We start from the raw sequence: 19,314 nt of genomic DNA on the forward strand, positions 1-19,314 counted from the left end.
CTGCAAACCAACAGAACAACAACAATAGCAAACAACAAACCTTAACTGTAAAACACCCAATTGTAAATAACACCAACTCTAACAACAACTGTAAATCTGCAGTACAACAACTAACAACAGTAAAAACCACCAAAATGCCCAAGCAAGCCCCCTCTGAACCCCAACTCCTCTACACACACACACACATTTACACACACACACAGAACAAAGAAGTAATACTCAAATAAATTGAAATTAAAATTAAAAACTCATGTCCAACCAGTTAACCACAGCAATTTAAACCAGAACCCCCAAGCAAGCCCCCTCTTAATCACACCCCAAAATGGAATATATCCATTTTTCAACCCAGCAGACAGACAGACAGACAGACAGACAGACAGACAGACAGACAGACACACACACACACACACACACACACACACACACACACACACACACCCCAATACCTGTTCCCCCCTCCCACCAACAACTGGAACAGAACTCAAACCCACAACAGTGAACTTTAAAACAAAATCAAAGCAGGAACAGTTCCCCCACCCAGTCAAGCCCCTAACCCTTTAGTTCCCCCACCCAGTCAAGCCCCCCAACAGCAACTGGAAAATATAAGCCCCAACTAAACTATACACTTTGCTGGCTGTCTGCTTGCATTGCAATGCGTTGCAAACAGCCAGCAAAGTTCTGAAGCTAATTCAAGCTTCCCGCCTTTTTTTACAAGATGGGAGGGATAAGGAGGAGGTTGTAGTGAGTTACTCACTCCTTCTCCCCCCTCCCTTCTCCTAAGAAAGCATGGGAAGCTTGATTTAGCTTCAAAACTTTGCCCCGAAGCGATCCGAATCACTTCAGAAAGCTTTGCTTTGGTATATCCGAATTGGGGCCAGCATGCTTATGAATCGGGGCCAGCATTCAGGGAATTACCGAATCTTTCCTAATCAGGCCAGATTCGGGTAAAAACCCCGATTCGGATACCCGAAGTGCACATCCCTATTCTAAACTGTTAGGCTACCATGTATGTGGCCCTTTATTTTGTTGTTTTGTCTGAAGGAAAGGGCTTAGAGAAAACTGTTCTCATGACAGGCTTCCTGAAAAGGAAGTAGTAGTCATAAAAAGTGATGATAAGGCATCTGGTAAGTGTGGCTGAATTACAACATTATTCCCCAATCCAGAGGTTCCTTGCAGATACATAAACTCTAGGTATGTGTGAACAGAGCAGTCTATTTATTCTGTTGAGGTGAATGGGGAAAACACACTTGAGCAGGATGAGTACTGGGTGTACAGGGATCTGAACTGGCAGGCTTAGTTTGAGGCATAGTATATTTGGAATTAATCATTGCTTTCCATGAAAATCCATTTAATAATTATTGCCACAAATGCATCTTATCTTTTCCAATTTTATTTTATAGCCTTCTGATGCAGCTACTGTGTCATTTTTTTCTGATACAGCAAAAAAAAGAGTATCTGATGCCCTCCAGCAAAGATCTGTTACAAAAAGTATTTTCCAGATCAAGATTCATTCATATACCCTTATTCTGCCAGATCTCTATTACTCTGTACTGAAAAACAGTAATATTTCAATTTCTGATGGTGTTTTATGCACTTTGTTGTTCTCACTGATTAATTTGCAGATAGTTTTGGCTATTTATGAATTCAGTACGCTTTACTCAAATAACCATGCACATGAATTAAAAGTTATACAACTGATACTTGAAAAAAAAGTCATGATCAAAGTGTAAAATTTTCAAAAACTTTGCCAGGTACAGGTCTGAATGTAAAACGAACTATTCTCTTCCTGATTTATTTTTATGCCCTTTTAAATATGTAAATTGTAAAAGCACTAATCATTTGATTACTGCATAATGGCACATTCTGACTGATTGCAGAGCTCTTCCAGTTAGGGCAGTACTCCTCCTGACATACTGTGTGGTGTATCAGTTCTACAGTACTCAGGTTATGCATTATTTAAATACAGTTATTTAAAGGCAGAAACACTAAAGACTTGCAAAACAATTTTTTGTGTCTTTGAATCTTAGCACTGTTGGGGTTGAGCATTCTTCTTTGTAGTCACATGTAACATCCTGTTGGCTGTTTTGCTTGAGTGATGAATGCTAAATAATAATTACCTCAAAAGAATATATCCATTTTTCAACCTTTATTATAAATGTCTTATATGATATGATTTATCAATTATTAAATTTTTAGGCAACATGAAACTGTCATACCTAGTGAACTACCACTCATTCAGGAAGTTACCACAACACTACGGGAATGGTCCACAATATGGCGACAACTCTATGTTGTAAGTGTAGTAGTTTTTTTTAACTGAGTAGTTTGGGGGACCTCAGTGTCTTTGATCCTTGAAATGTATATAGTTCATCATCATGTTTTCTGTGCAATTCCACATGAAAATTGTGCAGGCCAGCTGTGGAAAGTTTTCAGAGTTCATTGGAGTGTGAGGCATTCTCCTCCCTTCCAAACAGTTTTTCCTACTTATGTGTAAGGAGAGAGGGGTGCACTTTTCCACTCAGTCCTCTCTTTACCACAGTGAGAAGAGAAAGCTCTGGAGTTCTCTCACTAGAGAAAGAAAGTAGGGCAGAAAATCCTTAATTCCACTTGTTTGTTCTTCTTCCATTTCTACCTTCATTCAGAAAGATCCTTTCAAAAACTGCTGCAGATGCAGAGGAGAAATAACCCAAACTGACAGCCAGTCCCTCTTCCTTATCTGTCTCAGTGAGGGCCATGAAGTTGCTAAGTGCCTGATACTCAGACAGTTCACACCCAAACCTAGCAATGACAGGGCCTCCTGCATAAAAGCCGCCTTATGGGAAAGGTATTGGCACCTAGTAATATTTGAAGCACTTGCATTGAGGGGCTGAAATAAGCTAGCTCAGTGAGGAGTTCAAGATCCTTTTCAGATTCTGAAACTGAAAAATTGGCAAGAACTAAAAGATGACATACCAGGATAAGTCTAATAAGGCAACATGCTGGAACCAATTGGAATCTCCAACAAAACAACCCCCAAACAGATTGCAACACTAAGAGAGGTCTCATGAAAAGAGGAAGGGAAAAACAATCTTCCATAAGACAAAAGTTATGCAAAGCAAAATCAACCATACTAGAAAGAATATGGGGAGTAATTCTAGTTACTGGTATTGGTTACCTATAAATGGCAGAGGATGCAGGAATCTCATCTTTGTACCTCTTCTTTGAAAACCCCAGAAGGTTGTATTGAATTCATTGTTAAATGCTCTGTAATCTGCCCAAAGTGATTTTTCTTGGCAGTTGTATAAAATCAGTTGTATGAATGTCTTACCTTATATTGCATGTTCAGTTATCATTGCTGACTCCATCCATCTAGTACATGTGGTTGAGTGAACTTTCCCCTGTCCCCAGTTTAAGTGAGTCGATGGACCCTAGGTCTATTATTTCCTCCCTCCTCAACACACACACAGGTGATTGGTGCTGCCGATCTGTGTGGTACATGATTGAAGTTACTTGTCCGCAGCTACATGCATGCACTTTGTTGCTGCATGTAAGACTTTGTATTAGGGCCAATTCATCTAATACTCTTATCTGACTCTGATCCTTCTGCGTGCAACGTAGCTCTACTATTTAAAGCCATTAAAAAAATCTGCAGCGATTTAAACTGATGGCTTAATATTATTTAAACAAATTATTCCTGCTCACTCCCTCATGCTTATATCAATAGAAATCAAGTATACTTGAAGGAAATCAGCATGAGACATCTAACTTATGTATTGGTCCAGAAATTGATGGTTTACCAAAAAAATTCAATATTTTATTCCAGTTGAAACTTGTACATTGTTTTAATTAACCACAGGGTTTTTTTTCAGTTGGAACACGGTGGAACGGAGTTCTGGAAACTCTTGAAAATGGTCACATGGCCGGTGGCTCCAGCCCCTGGTCTCCAGACAGAGGGGAGTTTAGATTGCCCTCCGCGCCTGGCTCAGAGGGCAATCTAAACTCCCCTCTGTCTGGAGATCAGACTGGCGAGGCCACCGGAGATCTGTCTGGCGAGGCCACCGGCCATGTGACCATTTTCGCCAAGGACGATTCAAACTTTTAAAAACTCCCCCTTGTTCCAGCTGACTCAAAGCGACATCATTGCATGGTCCTGAGTTCCACCATTAAGTTCCACCACCTCTTTTCCCAGAAAAAAAGTCCTGATTAACTATATAATATTCAGGGGGGAAATGAGGTTTTGTCAGCATTTGGCCACTAGTGCCAATGCTAGCAAATGTTCATTCTTACCAAGCAGCAGTGTATGACTTTTGAAAACTTGCTGATGTTTATTTCATTTGTCATCACAAATGTTTCCCCCCTCCCCCACTGCCTTTTCCTAAGGAACTTGGAACAGCTTTGTTGTAGCCTAAGAAAAAGGATAAGCTGACAGATGTTGACTTCCTAGGCCGCACATTGAGCTTTATTGCTGAGTAGGTATTTGAACCTAGACATTTCACATCCAGGCTCAATACTCAAGCCACTGTGGTAACACTGACTTTCTGGTTAACTTGTATGTAAAGTAAGAACCGTAACAGAACTAATGCTCATGAGTTTCTTTTAATGTACAGAGTCATAAAGAGTAATGAATGTATTATGGCATAATTGCTTGTGAGCTGAGGTCCACTTGGCTAGATGAATGAAGTCTTGCATTCAGTTAGAAAATGCGTACATACATGTACTCAGTTGCTACAAACAGAAGAGTGGGGAGAGCCCTGTGTATTATATTACGTTGCAGAGCACAATGAAAGAAACGACAACCCCACCAGACTTAACTGTGGGCCTGGGTTGCTGCTGGCGGGGGGTGAAGGGGGTGGGGCATGGCGGCTGCCATGCTGGCTGGATGTGCCCATCTCTTCTGGGTGGGTGCTGCCTCCCCCAGCCAATCAGCTCAAATCACTGGCCGCCCTATCGAGTGTGAGTGGGGTGGGTTGTGGAAGGGCAGGACCTGGATCCGGACCGGAGAAGTCTTCACTCCGGTCCAATAGCTGGGTATATATGGGGCTGCAGGCCCTCGCCTTCCCACACTTTGCTCTGATCAGCGAATCCCACCCACCTCTCCCCTCATGTTTGGTTGTACAGGGTTTTTTCTAGGGTTTCAGTTTTGCATTTATCTTCTTTGTCACAACTGGTTCTGGTGGTTGGCATTGGATCGGATCCCTTTTGGAGGGAGGCGGGGCCTGCATGCCCAGTCTTCCCATTAAGGGGATTTTCATAAAGAAGCTTGGGAGTGAGTTGCGGACATGCCAGCTCGGGGCTACCTGGACAGACTCACTTCCAGGTGGCAAGGGAATCACTCGGGTATACAACCATGTGATCTCCCCCTCCAGTGTTGCTCCTTGGTTTCCCCCCAGGCTCGGTCTAGGGGAATTAGGGTCATCGGCTGGCAGGTGGATCAGCCAGTGTTATGGGATCTGACACACATGCATCGCCAATGCTCCTTATATGCTGTAAATCAATAAAAGTTGTGACCAGTTTTCACTCTAGCTTCGTGTGGGACTGTGTTTGCTGCCTCTGCCTCCTCCCCTTCCCCTCCTTCAGCGATAGGCAGCAAACATCTAGTCAAAAAAGTACATGCTACAAGTGTATGAACCACTTTCAAGTGCTGATGTATTGGCAAAACAAGACACATCTAGGTATTGAACTAAATTTTTAAGGAAGAGTAAACACTTTCTGTAGTGAGGTAACAAATCTGGGTCCCTATTGGATACAATGTTTCAAACTTGTATATGAATTTGAATTCAGCTGCTTCTAACATTTAATTTTTTTGCACTCTTACAGCAAGATAACAGAGAGATGTTCCATAACGTGAGGCACATGATATATAATCTGATTGAATGGCGATCACAAATACTTTCTGGAACTCTACCCCAGGATGAGCTGAAGGAACTAAAAAAGAAAGTCACTGCCAAAATTGACTACGGAAATAGGTTTGTGAAGAATTGTTCAAAATGCTTAGCATTCTTCATTCTTTTTTGCATGTAGGGTTCAGAATGAACATGAACACCAGAACAGCATTGTGAGTTGACTGTTGCATGTTCTTCCTTTGCCCTGGAAAACTAGGATACGGAGAACAAAGGCAGACTTAATGAAAAAAAGAAGGCTCTCAGGTGCCCTACAAAAAGAAGGCTCTCAGCTGCAGTGTGTGGATCAGCTTCACAACTGAAATGATAGATATGTGGATCAGTTAATTAAATGTTGCTCTAGATATTCACGTTTGCCTTTTCTAATGGTTCAGGCAGGTTTAATGCCTTTATTACCTTACTTAAAATAAACCCCAACCACACAAATCACACAAATCATTTAAAAATAACTGTACTCTGTGTGTGTTTTATGCATGCTGGCTCCATATCATCATTGTACCACACAGCAGGCTTTGGGCACAGATATGTAAGAAGTGGTGTTTACAGAGTTTCAACAGAGAGTAATTTAATTTAATTTATTCAATTTATAGTCCGCCCTCCCCACACCAGTGGGCTCAGGGCGGATCACAACAAGTGGAAACTAAATGCAATAGGCCCCTGTACCTGTGTTGTATAGATGTTAGTTCTATCTTAATTTCTTAGAAACTCAATTACAGGATTCTGAGAATGTGAAATTTAGAGTGAAGTCACGTGTGTCATTTTAGGTGTGGTGGAAATAGGTTGCTACACCCAAGTCTCCAATTTCAGGTAGCCTGCTTTAGTCTCAGATGCATTGCTAACAAGTTAGGGACCATAGACTTCACCACTAAGTTGCCTTACATGAGCTACCTGCTTCATGTTGTCTAATGTCAGTCCTAGAATTGCTTATGTTCTGTTTCAGCATTTCTTTAACTCTGTATTGGATTCTTACTAATGCTATCTCTTTGTAAATGTTTATTTATTTACCCTATGGCATTGTTTATGGAAATGTCCTTGATGTAATAATCTGTACTAATCTCAAATTATATAATCCATCTTGAGTCTCAGTGAGAAAGGCGGACTATAATTGGCACTGATAACAACAACATGCATATAGCATACTAATTAAATCAAATCTACTAATAGTGCATTGTTTACCAGTTTTTTTCCTTGCTGCTGACAAGTACCACAAAAAGAGGGAGAGGAACAGGGGATGTTCTTACTGGACCATGAGTTGCTCATACCACAAAAGAACGTGGTTATCCTCATGTATCTTGTTTATCTTCACACAACAAAAGCATGTTCAGGAGAAATGTGACAGGCTACTGTGTCCTGCCATCTCTGCTTTTGCTTCTTCAGCAGTAAATGCCATTATATCCGCTCCTTGATTGACCTAGATGAGGAAGTTCCAAGTTCTTTGTTTTATTTCAGCAGCCAGCCTGGGAAAGCATTCTGTTTTAGCTTATAGAATTGAGCCTTGGTTTGAAGGAAAGAGACTGCCCACATAGCCAGCAAGTTCAGGTGCAATCCTGTGCTCACCGACTTTTGTGTAAGTCCCACTGATTTATCTGCCCCAAATTGGTTCCTTTCAAAATTTCAATGTTAACTTACCGGTAACACCTGAAGTATATCAGTGTTTGGACACAGTGGCTTTGACAGATTTCTCAAAAAAATCTGAAGACTCGGGTACCTCAGCTTTTCCAAAATACCTTACCTTTTGTTCCTGACCAGTTAGTAAAAAATCAAATTCATTTTTTTATTATTCAAAATTAGAAACTTTGTAATATGCTGCTAAGTTTTCCAACTAGTTCCATAGAACACAAAGATTCCTTGGGCACTCTCAGTGATCCCCAATGGGAAGACATGCATTCTTGGCCCCTTTGAATTTTGCATTGTAGTTCACATCATCATCATCATTAATGTCATTTATGTGTACTTTTCTCACTGAGATTCAAGATGGATTACACAATGTGAGATTAGTACAGTCAATATCAAGGACATTTCTATAAACAATGCCATAGGGTAAATAAATACAAGTTTACAAAGAGATAGCATTAGTAAGAATACAATACAGAGTTGAAGAAATGCTGAACAGAACATAAGCAATTCTAGGACAATATGAAGCACAAGTAGCTCAGAGGAGTACATATTTAAAGAAACGTAGTATGTAAGGCAACTTCGTGGAGAAGTCTCTGGTCCCTAACTCATTAGCAAAGTACCTGAGACCCCCTCCCTACAATATAGCCCTCCTATCTGAATTAAAAGCCTTTTTGAATAATTTGGTTTTGCATCGTTTGTGGAAAGTCAGAAGAGTGGGGGTTTTCCTGACCTCCTCAGACAGGCCGTTCCACAGGGTAGAGGCCACTACAGGGAAAGCCTGTGTACGGGCTGCTGTTCATTTCGCCCATGTGCAGGGTGGCCCCTGCAGGAGACCCTGATCAGATGAGCAAAGTTGCTGTGGAGGAACATAGGGAGGGAGGTGGTCCCGTAGGCCATGAAGAGCTTTGTATGTGATAACCAATGGCAGGTAGTGTTCATGTAACATGTAATTCATTGGGTTTCAGCAGGCCTAGCTGGTGCCTTGCAAGAACCTGGGCAAACAGTTAAAAATTACTATGATATTATATTCTAAATACCTGAAAAGCAATGATTTATACAATTATTCAGCTCACGGGAGAGTAGAAATTCTGCAGTAACATCTTTAAGTTCCAATGGGTTGCACTGCATACTGCCTCCTGGGGAATCTGTCTATGTGGTCTTTAAGTACTTCTTTTCTTTAAATTTTCAGTCAACAGAAATGGTTATGCAAAAACCTCCTCTGATGCCATTATGTGCTAGAACATTTTACAGCCCCAGATATGGGCTGTTCTACCCCACACAATTAGCCAGATGTTGTTGGTATTATCTGTTGGCTACTTTATTCTGCCATCTGGCTAAGGAAGTGGTAAAAAATATTCTGAATAACCTCCAGATGCTCTATGTTCAGACATTATAGAACATCTTGTCTTGTATCCTTATGCATTATTGTTTTGATGAACTAATTAAATTGTTGAAACATTCTCTGTAGAGCTGGAAAGTGAACTCAGTTTAGAGCTCTGAGTAAAATATGTACCATAAAATAATGCAATTTTTTGTTTGTGTTTGAATTTTTGTCTTTCCCTTAATGAAACAAAAAAGACCATTTCAGCTCCAATAGCTGTAGATATAATCATGTATTTGTTATGCCTTTAGTAAATACTCTGTGGACTTTGCAAAACAGCTTGCTTCCCTTTTTGTTTTCTGAAATATTGTAAAAATTGTATTTTCATATTGCTTTTCTGAAACAAATGCAAAATACTTATGAAGTCAGATCTATGGCTTTGGATTTAAGGTTTTGAAATGAACATTGGCTTCATAACTGGAAGCTTCAAAAAAGGAGTGAATCTTCTTATTCATTGATTATACGAAGTGATAATATTATGAATAGCATAAGGATGGAAAGTCAGAGAAAGACAGTCTGATTTATTTGATAATAGGCTAATGCTGTGATTGAAAGTGAGGTTATTATGTTTTAGGTTTTTCTTCTTTTTTAAAATTACTTTCAGTTGTGCATTTGTGTGTGTGTTAGATAGGGAGTCTGCGGCCTTTAGATAGTAGTTGAATGAGCAGCTGGCTAAAACACTTATTGTATTCATATCCTATTACCAATATGAAGAGAAAGACGTTATCAAATACATATCTATTTCTCTCTCTCTCTCCCTCATACTGTTTTAAGCTGACTACTAAAATACAAAAACTAGACCACATTTAATGGTTGCAAAAATCAATCACAAGCACATAAGATTTCATACCTTAAAGAGTGAAGGGTCTACTGTTATCTCCTATTAGTAATAGGTAATGCCTCCGTATCATCTATATTTTGCAGGAAAAATTAAGATTCCTAGCCTCAGAAAAATAGCTGCATTCAAAAGTCAGGTGATACTACCTACACCACAGTCACATATTCTGTCAGAATATGGTACCCTACAATACTTCCCTTGCAAAACTCTAGATGGTAAGGCATTTAGGCCAACATAAAGGCATACCTTTACCGAGGAACAATAAGATATAAACAATAGTCAGGAAGCTGACCAGATGGAAGAATACCAACAAACTGAGTAGAGCAAACATGTTGTGCTATACAAATCATGCTGTTATAATAACACCTAAATAAACAGTTCTTAATCATGCTCATGCCTAATCATGCTATCTGGACACTGAAGCAAGAACAACACCTGTTTCTATCACTAATAGGTCATGGAAAGAAAATTGCAGCTTGATTCTTGATAAATGTGTAGATTTTCTTCAAGCAGCTTCTAGAAGAAATATTTTATGCATAGCTATTGTACTTGTATCCCACCCTGTGCGGTCAGTATTTCGAAAGCAATTGCCTCTTTTATTAAATACCATTCACATCAACTCCTTGCTGATATTAGGACGTGCTTTGAATTCACCCTGTACTTGTTGGAGTGGCTATATTTTGCTCTGGGACTAAACTGGGGCATTCCAGAATGTCTGCATAGGATCCAGAGAACAAGGCCTAAGACCAAGTAGAAGACAGTGTATTATCCCACCTTATTCTCTCTAGATCAAGTGTATTCTTCTCTAGATTAGGAATGTACTAATGATCAATCTGCAGTAGGAAATGTTTATTGCGGCAAATAGATGTTCTGTTGACCATGGTCTGTTGTGTGCCCCTTTTTACTCAGAATTCTTGATTTGGATCTTGTAGTAAGAGATGAAGATGGCAACATTCTAGATCCAGAGCAAACCAGCACCATCAGTCTTTTCAGAGCTCATGAAATAGCATCTAAGCAAGTGGAGGAAAGACTGCTGGAAGAAAAAGTAAGATTTTTCTGTCTGCATATTATGAAATGTGTAAATAGCAATTAGGAGTGGAATTGGCTAGTAAGATAATCTTGGAAATACTTCCTGAGCAGCAACGCTCAGGTTATGTTTCCAAGATTAAGTTTCTCAAGTCATGGATAATTTTTTTATGTGTTCTTTCCCAGAGTCTTGAAAGAATATGAATCAGTAGATTTATTTAGCACTGTGTGATCTATAACTCTCTGTCGTGAATGAGAGTCCCCCTCACCCCCCTTAGGATTTATGGACATGATGCAAGCCTGCTCATCTGGAGCACATATGCTTGTCTCAAAAGAATAGTCAAGTAGTAATTTGCACCTGCTTCTCCTTCCACGGACACTTCATGTCTCCCCTGCCACTGTCATAGCACTGCAGTACTATCCTGGCTATGACTCCCAACTAGAGGTGGGCATGAACCGAAATACGAACCAAAATTCGTCACGAATCGGGCCAGTTCATAGTTCACGAACCGGCAGTTCGTCAGAGCCCATTTTTGATGAACTGCCATGAACTTTTAGGCCTGTTCGTTTGGTTCGTTTTTTGTTTCGTTACTGCAGACAGCCTGGAGCCAATCAGTCAGTTTCCTAGGCAACAGGGAGGGGGTTGGGCTTTCTACAGCCCTTGGAAGTGACATTTTCATGAACCAAACAAACCAGTTTGCGAACCGGGGCAAGTTCGTAAAAGTCTGTGGTTTGTGATACGTGATGAACCACACAGTTCTTTCACTCACAGCCCGGTTTGTGCCCATCTCTACTCCCAACCCTTAGAATGTGTGCGCAGCACTTGAATAATAGGTATATTCCATACCAGTTCTCAAGCCTCTGTGTCTTTGGATTCAGTTTTTTCTTATGCAGCACACTAGTATGAAAGGTAAAGCAGCCTTTTAAAAGATGTGGAGGATAAATTTTGAATCCAACTTAGGTCCTTTCTGTATAGGACTTTTTCGTTGGTTCTGGCCCCATTCTTCATTGATTTCTCTCCAAAGTTCTGCACTCATGGTCAAAATTATCTGATTCAGTCTTTAAACTTTCCCCCAGATATTTACATTCCCCACAGAGAAAGGCTGCATCTGCCACAGAATTTATCTTTCTCGGGATTTTCTGCAGGTCTTCTCCCTGTGAGCATACCCTTTTTTCCCCAGCAAAATCAACTAAGGGCTTTTTTTAAAAGTGCAAAATGCTTTCTTTGGTCTGGCCCTGGCCCTGCCTTTTGCTCTCCCCTTTATTTCCCGGCATCCTGATTGGAGTTAGACTTCCAACAGATATCCAGGTAAATGAAATCTCCCATGACCACTGTGTCCCATCTCTTTGAGAACTTTGTAATTTGGTTTAGGAGTATCTCATCCAAGACAGCTGCCTGGCATGGTGGTCTATATTAGACTCCACCATAATATCATTAGTATTTCTTACTCCTTTTATTTTTACTCAGAGACTCTCAACTGAACTTTCATGCTCAGATACATGTATTTCATCACAAGTATATATCTCCTTTACATATAATGCTCCTCCTCCTCCCTTCTTTATTTGTCTATTCCTTTTAAACAAGTTGTATCCCTCAATCCTAGTATTCCAATTGTGAGTGTCATTCCACCAAGTTTCAGTTTGACTCCCTCAACATGTAGAATTAAAGAATCAATGCAGTATGGGGCCAGAACTGATTGTTGATCTGATCCTCATGGGCTGAATGTGCAGAAAGCCCTGTGTAAAGTTCACCATGCAGAAGAGGCCTCAGTGTTGAATCTGTGCTGCTACTTGCAACCAGAAGCAACAAGGAATGCAGCTAAAAAGCACTGAGCAGCTTGCAAGACTATCCTGGTTGTAAATGACTGGGGAAGGAAGCTGTTGTAGCTTTATTTTTATACTATGTCCTTTCATCTCCTTCCCCAGCTCTAGCTGGGTAAGTACCAGCTGTAGGGAAGGAGTAACAAAGAAGACAGAGCTATTAAATGATGAGAGTAGATCGAAGAGTAGGCCTCAAATATCTATAAATGTTTTTATGGCTGTAGTCAAATGAGTGGGAGTATATTGTGTACATGTTTTTTTAATCCCCCCCCCCTTTTAGTCTCAAAAACAGAATCTTGACATTAATAGACAAGCGAAGTTTGCTGCAACGCCTTCATTTGCTTTGTTTGTAAACCTAAAAAACGTTGTCTGTAAAATTGGAGAAGATGCTGAAGTTCTTATGTCTTTGTATGACCCTTTGGAACTGAAGTTTATCAGGTCAGTACTTTTACAGATTTTTTTGTTTTCTTTATTAATTGTTAGGTATAAAACTTGTCTAATTCAGGGGGACCAAGACTATTCATGTGAATATATACATTTTTAAACTTTCCAACAAACTTTGTGGTGGGGCTTGGGGGGCAGAGAGAGGTGACTCAGTTCCTTGAACTCTGAAGATGTCAAAAATGTATAGAGAGTACATAATACACATTCAGTACCCGTCTCCTCTCATTCTCATTCCCATATATATGATGCATGCAAAAGAGACCCTGTTCTTCAAATAGATACTTATTTGTGGTTTGCAAATATATCCTAGTGTAATATTTGAGTCTCCTCTTCTGTTATCCTTTTGAGAGCCCTTCTAAAACTACAAACTAATTAGCTTCCTGTCTCCAATCATTCACTAATATTAACTGTCATTACTTCAATAACTTTATGAGCTCACACAGCTAGTGATGCTCAATAGACAGTTGTACAGACCAACAAGACCCGAGTTTAAACTCTTAAGGCATCCAGTTTAGAATGATAGAATTGTAGGGTTGGAAGTGATCTCTAGGGTCATCTAGTCCAACCACCTGCACAATGCACAATGCAGGAAGTTCACAACTAGCCCCCTCTTTAAGAAGAATAGTGACCAATATGAGAGAGCTGTATTGCCTATTAAAGTCTGTTAAAACATGAATAATTTTTAATCCTTGGTTAGATATTTACTATCCCATGTGGAAAAACAGTTAAAAACTTAATGGAAAATGGTTGACATATTCCATGCATTTCCCAAACAGAAATATAGTTCTGTTTTCATATATTATTAATATATTAATTTTATAGATGTTCCTACAATTATTGAGCTTTGTAATATCTTTAAACTAAACTGTCCCAGAGCGCCTGTCTTCCAGAGTACATTTCTTCTGCACCCTAACTCAATATAAGAACGAAGTTTCGGAAAGTTTAAAGTTATTATAAACCAATAGGGTTTAAGTATAAATTTAAGTTTTTAATGTTTAATGGAAAGCTGATAGTTCGTTTATTTTTATTGTTCATTGTTAATGGTTACTGTAACTTTATTGAAAACCCATATAAAGTTTTTTTAAAAAATGAATGATTTTAAATTTTTATTTATTTATTACAGACATGCTTGAGGCAACTCACAACAATAAAAGTAAACCAAACACAATAGAAACAATGTAAACCATAATAGTAATCCAGGGCATAATAGTATGTAAAATAGAGAGCCTAATTACATTGATAAAACAGGCTAGGAATAGACCATAAAAATCTAAAAAGATGGAGTGGTTGTTAAGTGTGGATAAAGAGAAATGTTTCGGCCTGGTGCTGAAAGGGAGGAGTAAAGTGAGCTCAAAGAGAGGGAGTGCATTCCAATGGCAAGGTGCCATCACTGAAAAAAGCCCTGCCTCTGGTTACCCACCTACCTTAGCTCTGCAGGAAGGGGCACAGAGACCAGGGCTTGTGAAGAAGATCTCAACTGGCAGGCTGAACTTCAGACAAGCTTGAAAGTATGGCTCTGTGAGGTAATATATGATGTCTTTGTTTCAAAGTTGAATTGAAAAGCATTCAGGGTTTGTGCTCTTTTTGCTTATGCATACATAACACATTCTTAATCCTTTCTGGTTGTGCATGGAAGAAATCCCACAAACTGTCCCAGAGTGTCTGTCTTCCAGAGTACATTTCTTCTGCAGCCTAACTCAATATAAGAAGGAAGTAAACTCATGTTCTTGAATTTCTTACTGTTTCTCAGTTCTTCAGTTCGCAGTCATTGCTTTCTGTCTTCTTTTCCCAGTTAGTGGTTCTTGGCCTGTCATGTTTTTGTTTTGCTGTGTGTGTTCTTGGGCATGTTAGAATTGAAAGCAATGAATGAAACTACCAAGACGATAAGGTTTTGTCCCTATTTTGTCTAACTGATGTTGCAGTATCTGTGCAATTGCCAGAACAATAAGGGCCTTAAAGACAAGCCAGTATTTTTGTTATGATTTCTTTCTTTCTTTCTTTCTTTCTTTCTTTCTTTCTTTCTTTCTTTCTTTCTTTCTTTCTTTCTTTCTTTCTTTCTTTCTTTCTTTCTTTCTTTCTTTCTTTCTTTCTTTCTTTCTACTGTTAGCCAGCTGAACTAATAAAGGCCTGAAGGTTTACTGGAATCTGTTTATTTCTGGGATCAGTTGTGGAGACAGGTTTAAATAAAAAAGTAAACTGTTATGCCTGGTTGCATCATGATCTGGAGTATAACACAATATGCCTTAGATGTCCCTGTGCTGAAATGTTCTAATCTGTCTACCTACTGCTGCTTGACTTTGTGTGTGCGTGCAAAATACATGTACATACATACATACAAGATATTATTGTAAAAAAGTCTGTTTTACAAACTGATTTACTGAACAGAACCTAGCTTGCCTGTTTAAATGAAACTTTTAATGTAATGTAAAGTGACATCTTTTGTTTGCGTTGCTTGAACAGAAAAGGAGGACTTAATCATTGTTTTTCTTTTTATAGTGAAAACTATCTAGTCAGGTGGTCAAGTTCTGGGCTACCAAAAGACATAGATAGATTACACAATCTTCGGGCAGTTTTCACAGTAAGTCACAGTTTTGACTTTGGAATGCTTTTGACACTTGTTCAGGGAATAACTTTTAAAATAGTTTTACAATTTTGTTGTGCTATTTATAACATTTCCGTGTAAGTTGCTTTAGAGTGCAGAGGATGGCATCTGAGGACCCTGAATGGAAACAGTAATCTTCTTTTTGTACTCTCAAGGTGAATATGAATGTGATTTGTGAAGTAAATTATGAAAACTTTATACTTCTAGGACCTTGGCAGCAAAGACCTGAAAAGAGAGAAAATCAGTTTTGTCTGTCAGATCGTACGAGTAGGCAGAATGGAACTAAGAGACAACAATACAAGAAAGCTAACCTCAGGGCTACGGCGACCTTTTGGTGTAGCAGGTAATTCATTCTCTTTAGGTAGACTTCCAAAACGTGTTGCATATTACAGCAGCTGCTCAGTATTGAACAACCACTGACTTGGCATGTTTCTGGGTATATGAAGTACAGTTGCTCTAGAGCATGTCATGTGCCTTTCACATTTTATATAACACCAACAATACCAACATCACCACCAACATTCGATTTATATACCGCCCTTCAGAAGAACTTAACACTCAATCAGAGTGGTTTTCAAAGTATGTTATTATTATCCCCAGGGCTGAGAGAACTCTGGAAGAGCTGTGACTGACCCAAGGTCACCCAGCTGGCTTCAAGTGGAGGAGTGGGGAATCAAACCTGGTTCTCCAGATTACAGTCCTGTTTTCTGTCAGGAATTATAACCCTAAAAGGATAGAGCCATGATATACTATGAAATTGGCCAAGTGGCTTGTAAGAATAACATGCAGTACTTAAGAACATAAGAACATAAGAGAAGCCATGTTGGATCAGGCCAATGACTCATCCAGTCCAACACTCTGTGTCACACTCTGTCATGTCACCCCTCAGTCGTCTTATTAGTCGTCTCAGTTGACTTATTACGATGGTAGGACTAGTCGTTTTATTAGTCGTCTTATTAGTCGTCTCAGTTGACTTATTAGGATGGTAGGACTGAATTCTGGTGTGATATTGATGAATCAAAAACAATTGCACCTCACAAGGGTAATTTCTTGAGTTAGATTTGCATAGATAGTTTTTCCACTGCGAGGTGACACATTCCGTTTTCCCTCCACTTGAGGTGTGGTTGGTTAAACCACTTTTAAAAACCACTTGAAGTGTGGTTTTTTAAATGGGTTCAACACCCACTCAAAATGGGTTCAACACTCACTCAGCTGTCCAGATGGCAAATTTCAGGTAGGTAGCCATGTTGATCTGAAGTAGAACAGCAGGATTTGAGAGTCAAGGCTTCCTTCTTCAGACACAGATGTGTATCTGAAATAGGAAGCTTTGAATCTCAAAAGTTTAAACCCTATTGTTTGTCTCTAAGGTGCCTTTGGTCTCAAATCATCCAGTTGGCAAGGTCAGTTATGAAGTCTTACTTGGGCTGTATGGGAGTGAGGTAACTGTCCTCCTACACAAGACTTGGTTTTGCCACTTACCTTTCAAGATATGATGGCAGGATTGTATGAATCCAGTTATGCCTAACCTTCTGCATATTTGCAAAATGCAAAACCTAGGAATGTAAAGATCCAACAAGGCTTCTTTATCTGTCCTCAGAAAGGTCTTCAGGCAGAGATTAGTAGATGGGAGTCTGTTTTGATTATTCAGGTTCTAAAAGAAGTTAGGAAGACATGAGTTATGAAATTAAGTATTTAATTTATAGTGAGAATGGTGACAATTCCAACATGGCACTGATGTTGAGCTGGGTAGCTTTCAGTGCCTTGGAAACTGGCCGTATTTATAGGAAGAGCATTTTTCCCACAACATCTTCCTTGGTTATCACTGCTGCATGCTGTGTATTCTTGGTTCCAGCAAGAATACACAGCATGCAGATTCTGTATTCTGTAACAGAATAATTTATCTGTACCTAATTAAATCTTCTGAACTGACTAGTCTGCAAAATTTATTTTGTAAAACTGGATAGCATCAAAGGGCTTCAGATAAGTCTTAAGAAAGTTTCTTTAGAGAACCTGCTCCTCAGTACACAAGTGGGTTCTTCTTGTTAGCTCTTTCCCATCAAGAGTACACAGAAACTTCTTTTAGATTTTAAGACTTTATTTTTTATTGAAATAAACCTTAATTTTTTCAGGTAAGCAAGATATTAAAATATAAGTGCAGATTAAACTAAATCCAACTACTGATGAGCATATGTAGGCAATAAAAATTAAATCTCATAACATTTCTCAAACATAACTAAATATAAATGATTTCAAATCAGATCATACTTAATCTACTATGAAATGCATTGGAATTTCCATAGAGATACACATACATATCTCACCTAAAATCTTCTGACACATTTCCTTCATCAAAAGCTATTTTTTAAAAATTGTTGGTGACATTCTTTTATACGGCATGACCTTTGCTATCTATAGACATCTCTAAGATGTTACAATTACAATAATATAAAAATATGGTTGGTCTTAAATTTAGCTGATTCTTCATATTTTTAATCATGGGTTATTTTGCTAAAGCTAATTTATGATATCACTGCACAATTAAGTTTCTTAAAAAGCTTTGAAGCTAGATTATATTAGATTATATACAGATTATATTCAGCCTTTTTTCAGCAATTAAAAAAATCTTTTACCTGCTAAATCCCAACTACTTTTATTTGGTTGTCAAAGAGAAAAGGACACCTGTATTTTTTCATAACCTTCTAATGAACTGCATTAAAGGTCATACATATTTGACTTAAATACATAAAACTTGAGTATATATGATGAAAATCAAATACCTATAATATGGGAATATGTTTGCGAGCTCTTTCTAATGATGCTTTTTGTGCATAAGGCTTGCGCTTCAGTAACAAGCTTACGAATGTGATATGCTGTCACATAGATGTTCCCTGGCTATCATAGCTGACAGAATCCATCCCCTTCATAAGGTCAAAGTATGCAGTGGCAGTGTTATCCCATGTCTGTAGCTTGAGTATCCTCATTGAACTCAGACAAAATAGAGAATGCTTCAAGTGCTGAGTTGGATATTGAAATGCCTTTCTGAATATATTCTATGCATATTTAATGTGTGCCTAAAACTGAACTCTCTTAAATGTTTCAGAAAAAAAGATCTTGGGCATTCTTTCTGACGGACATAACTTTCTTTAGTTTTGCACTATCCTCTATAAGATTGTGAATTTATTCCACTCTGGAGTAAGTTATCAATTGTAACATGTTCCAGTATGTGACACACAAATGCATACATCTGTATCCATTATAGCTTCAGAAGAGTCTCCTTTTTTCACTGATGTGAAAATTGCCACACTCTCTTTGAACATAAGAATATATTTTGTCACAAAGCAGTTCCTAGCATATGTCATGAGGTACTAAGATGTCTTCATGCATCTTTGTCACTCTGTTCCTCTTAGATGTAGATCTCTTTAATGATGTTTCTTTCTTTTTGATTCCAGTAATGGATGTAACCGACATAATTAATGGAAAAGTAGATGATGAGGATAAGCAACACTTCATTCCATTTCAATCGTAAGTACAAAGAAATGCACAAAGAAGTGTCAGAGGTGACTTTTAGAAATGTATTATAAAGGACATAATTTCCCCAGATTAAAATTTTGCTCAGATGGTTTTGATAACAGGAAAAATAAGAAGGTGAAGGAATTGCTGTTATGCTAACTTCAAACATCATACCAAATTAGGAATAAAATCGCTA

The 19,314-nt window shown here is 38.8% G+C and overlaps 1 protein-coding gene across 1 annotated transcript in view; it reads left to right on the forward strand.

The window, feature by feature from the left end:
- DOCK1 (dedicator of cytokinesis 1) overlaps nucleotides 1-19,314 on the forward strand; it is a 602,286-nt gene that overhangs the window by 83,777 nt on the left and 499,195 nt on the right. Inside the window, exons 5-11 of the mRNA XM_054984271.1 lie at nucleotides 2,197-2,293; nucleotides 5,797-5,945; nucleotides 10,625-10,760; nucleotides 12,843-13,000; nucleotides 15,503-15,584; nucleotides 15,816-15,951; nucleotides 19,058-19,130. Of these exons, the coding sequence (XP_054840246.1) occupies nucleotides 2,197-2,293; nucleotides 5,797-5,945; nucleotides 10,625-10,760; nucleotides 12,843-13,000; nucleotides 15,503-15,584; nucleotides 15,816-15,951; nucleotides 19,058-19,130 (831 nt within the window). The remainder of the gene's footprint in view (nucleotides 1-2,196; nucleotides 2,294-5,796; nucleotides 5,946-10,624; nucleotides 10,761-12,842; nucleotides 13,001-15,502; nucleotides 15,585-15,815; nucleotides 15,952-19,057; nucleotides 19,131-19,314) is intronic.

The sequence above is a fragment of the Eublepharis macularius genome, chromosome 6, assembly GCF_028583425.1.
Source record: "Eublepharis macularius isolate TG4126 chromosome 6, MPM_Emac_v1.0, whole genome shotgun sequence".
NCBI classification, from domain to species: Eukaryota; Metazoa; Chordata; class Lepidosauria; order Squamata; family Eublepharidae; genus Eublepharis; species Eublepharis macularius.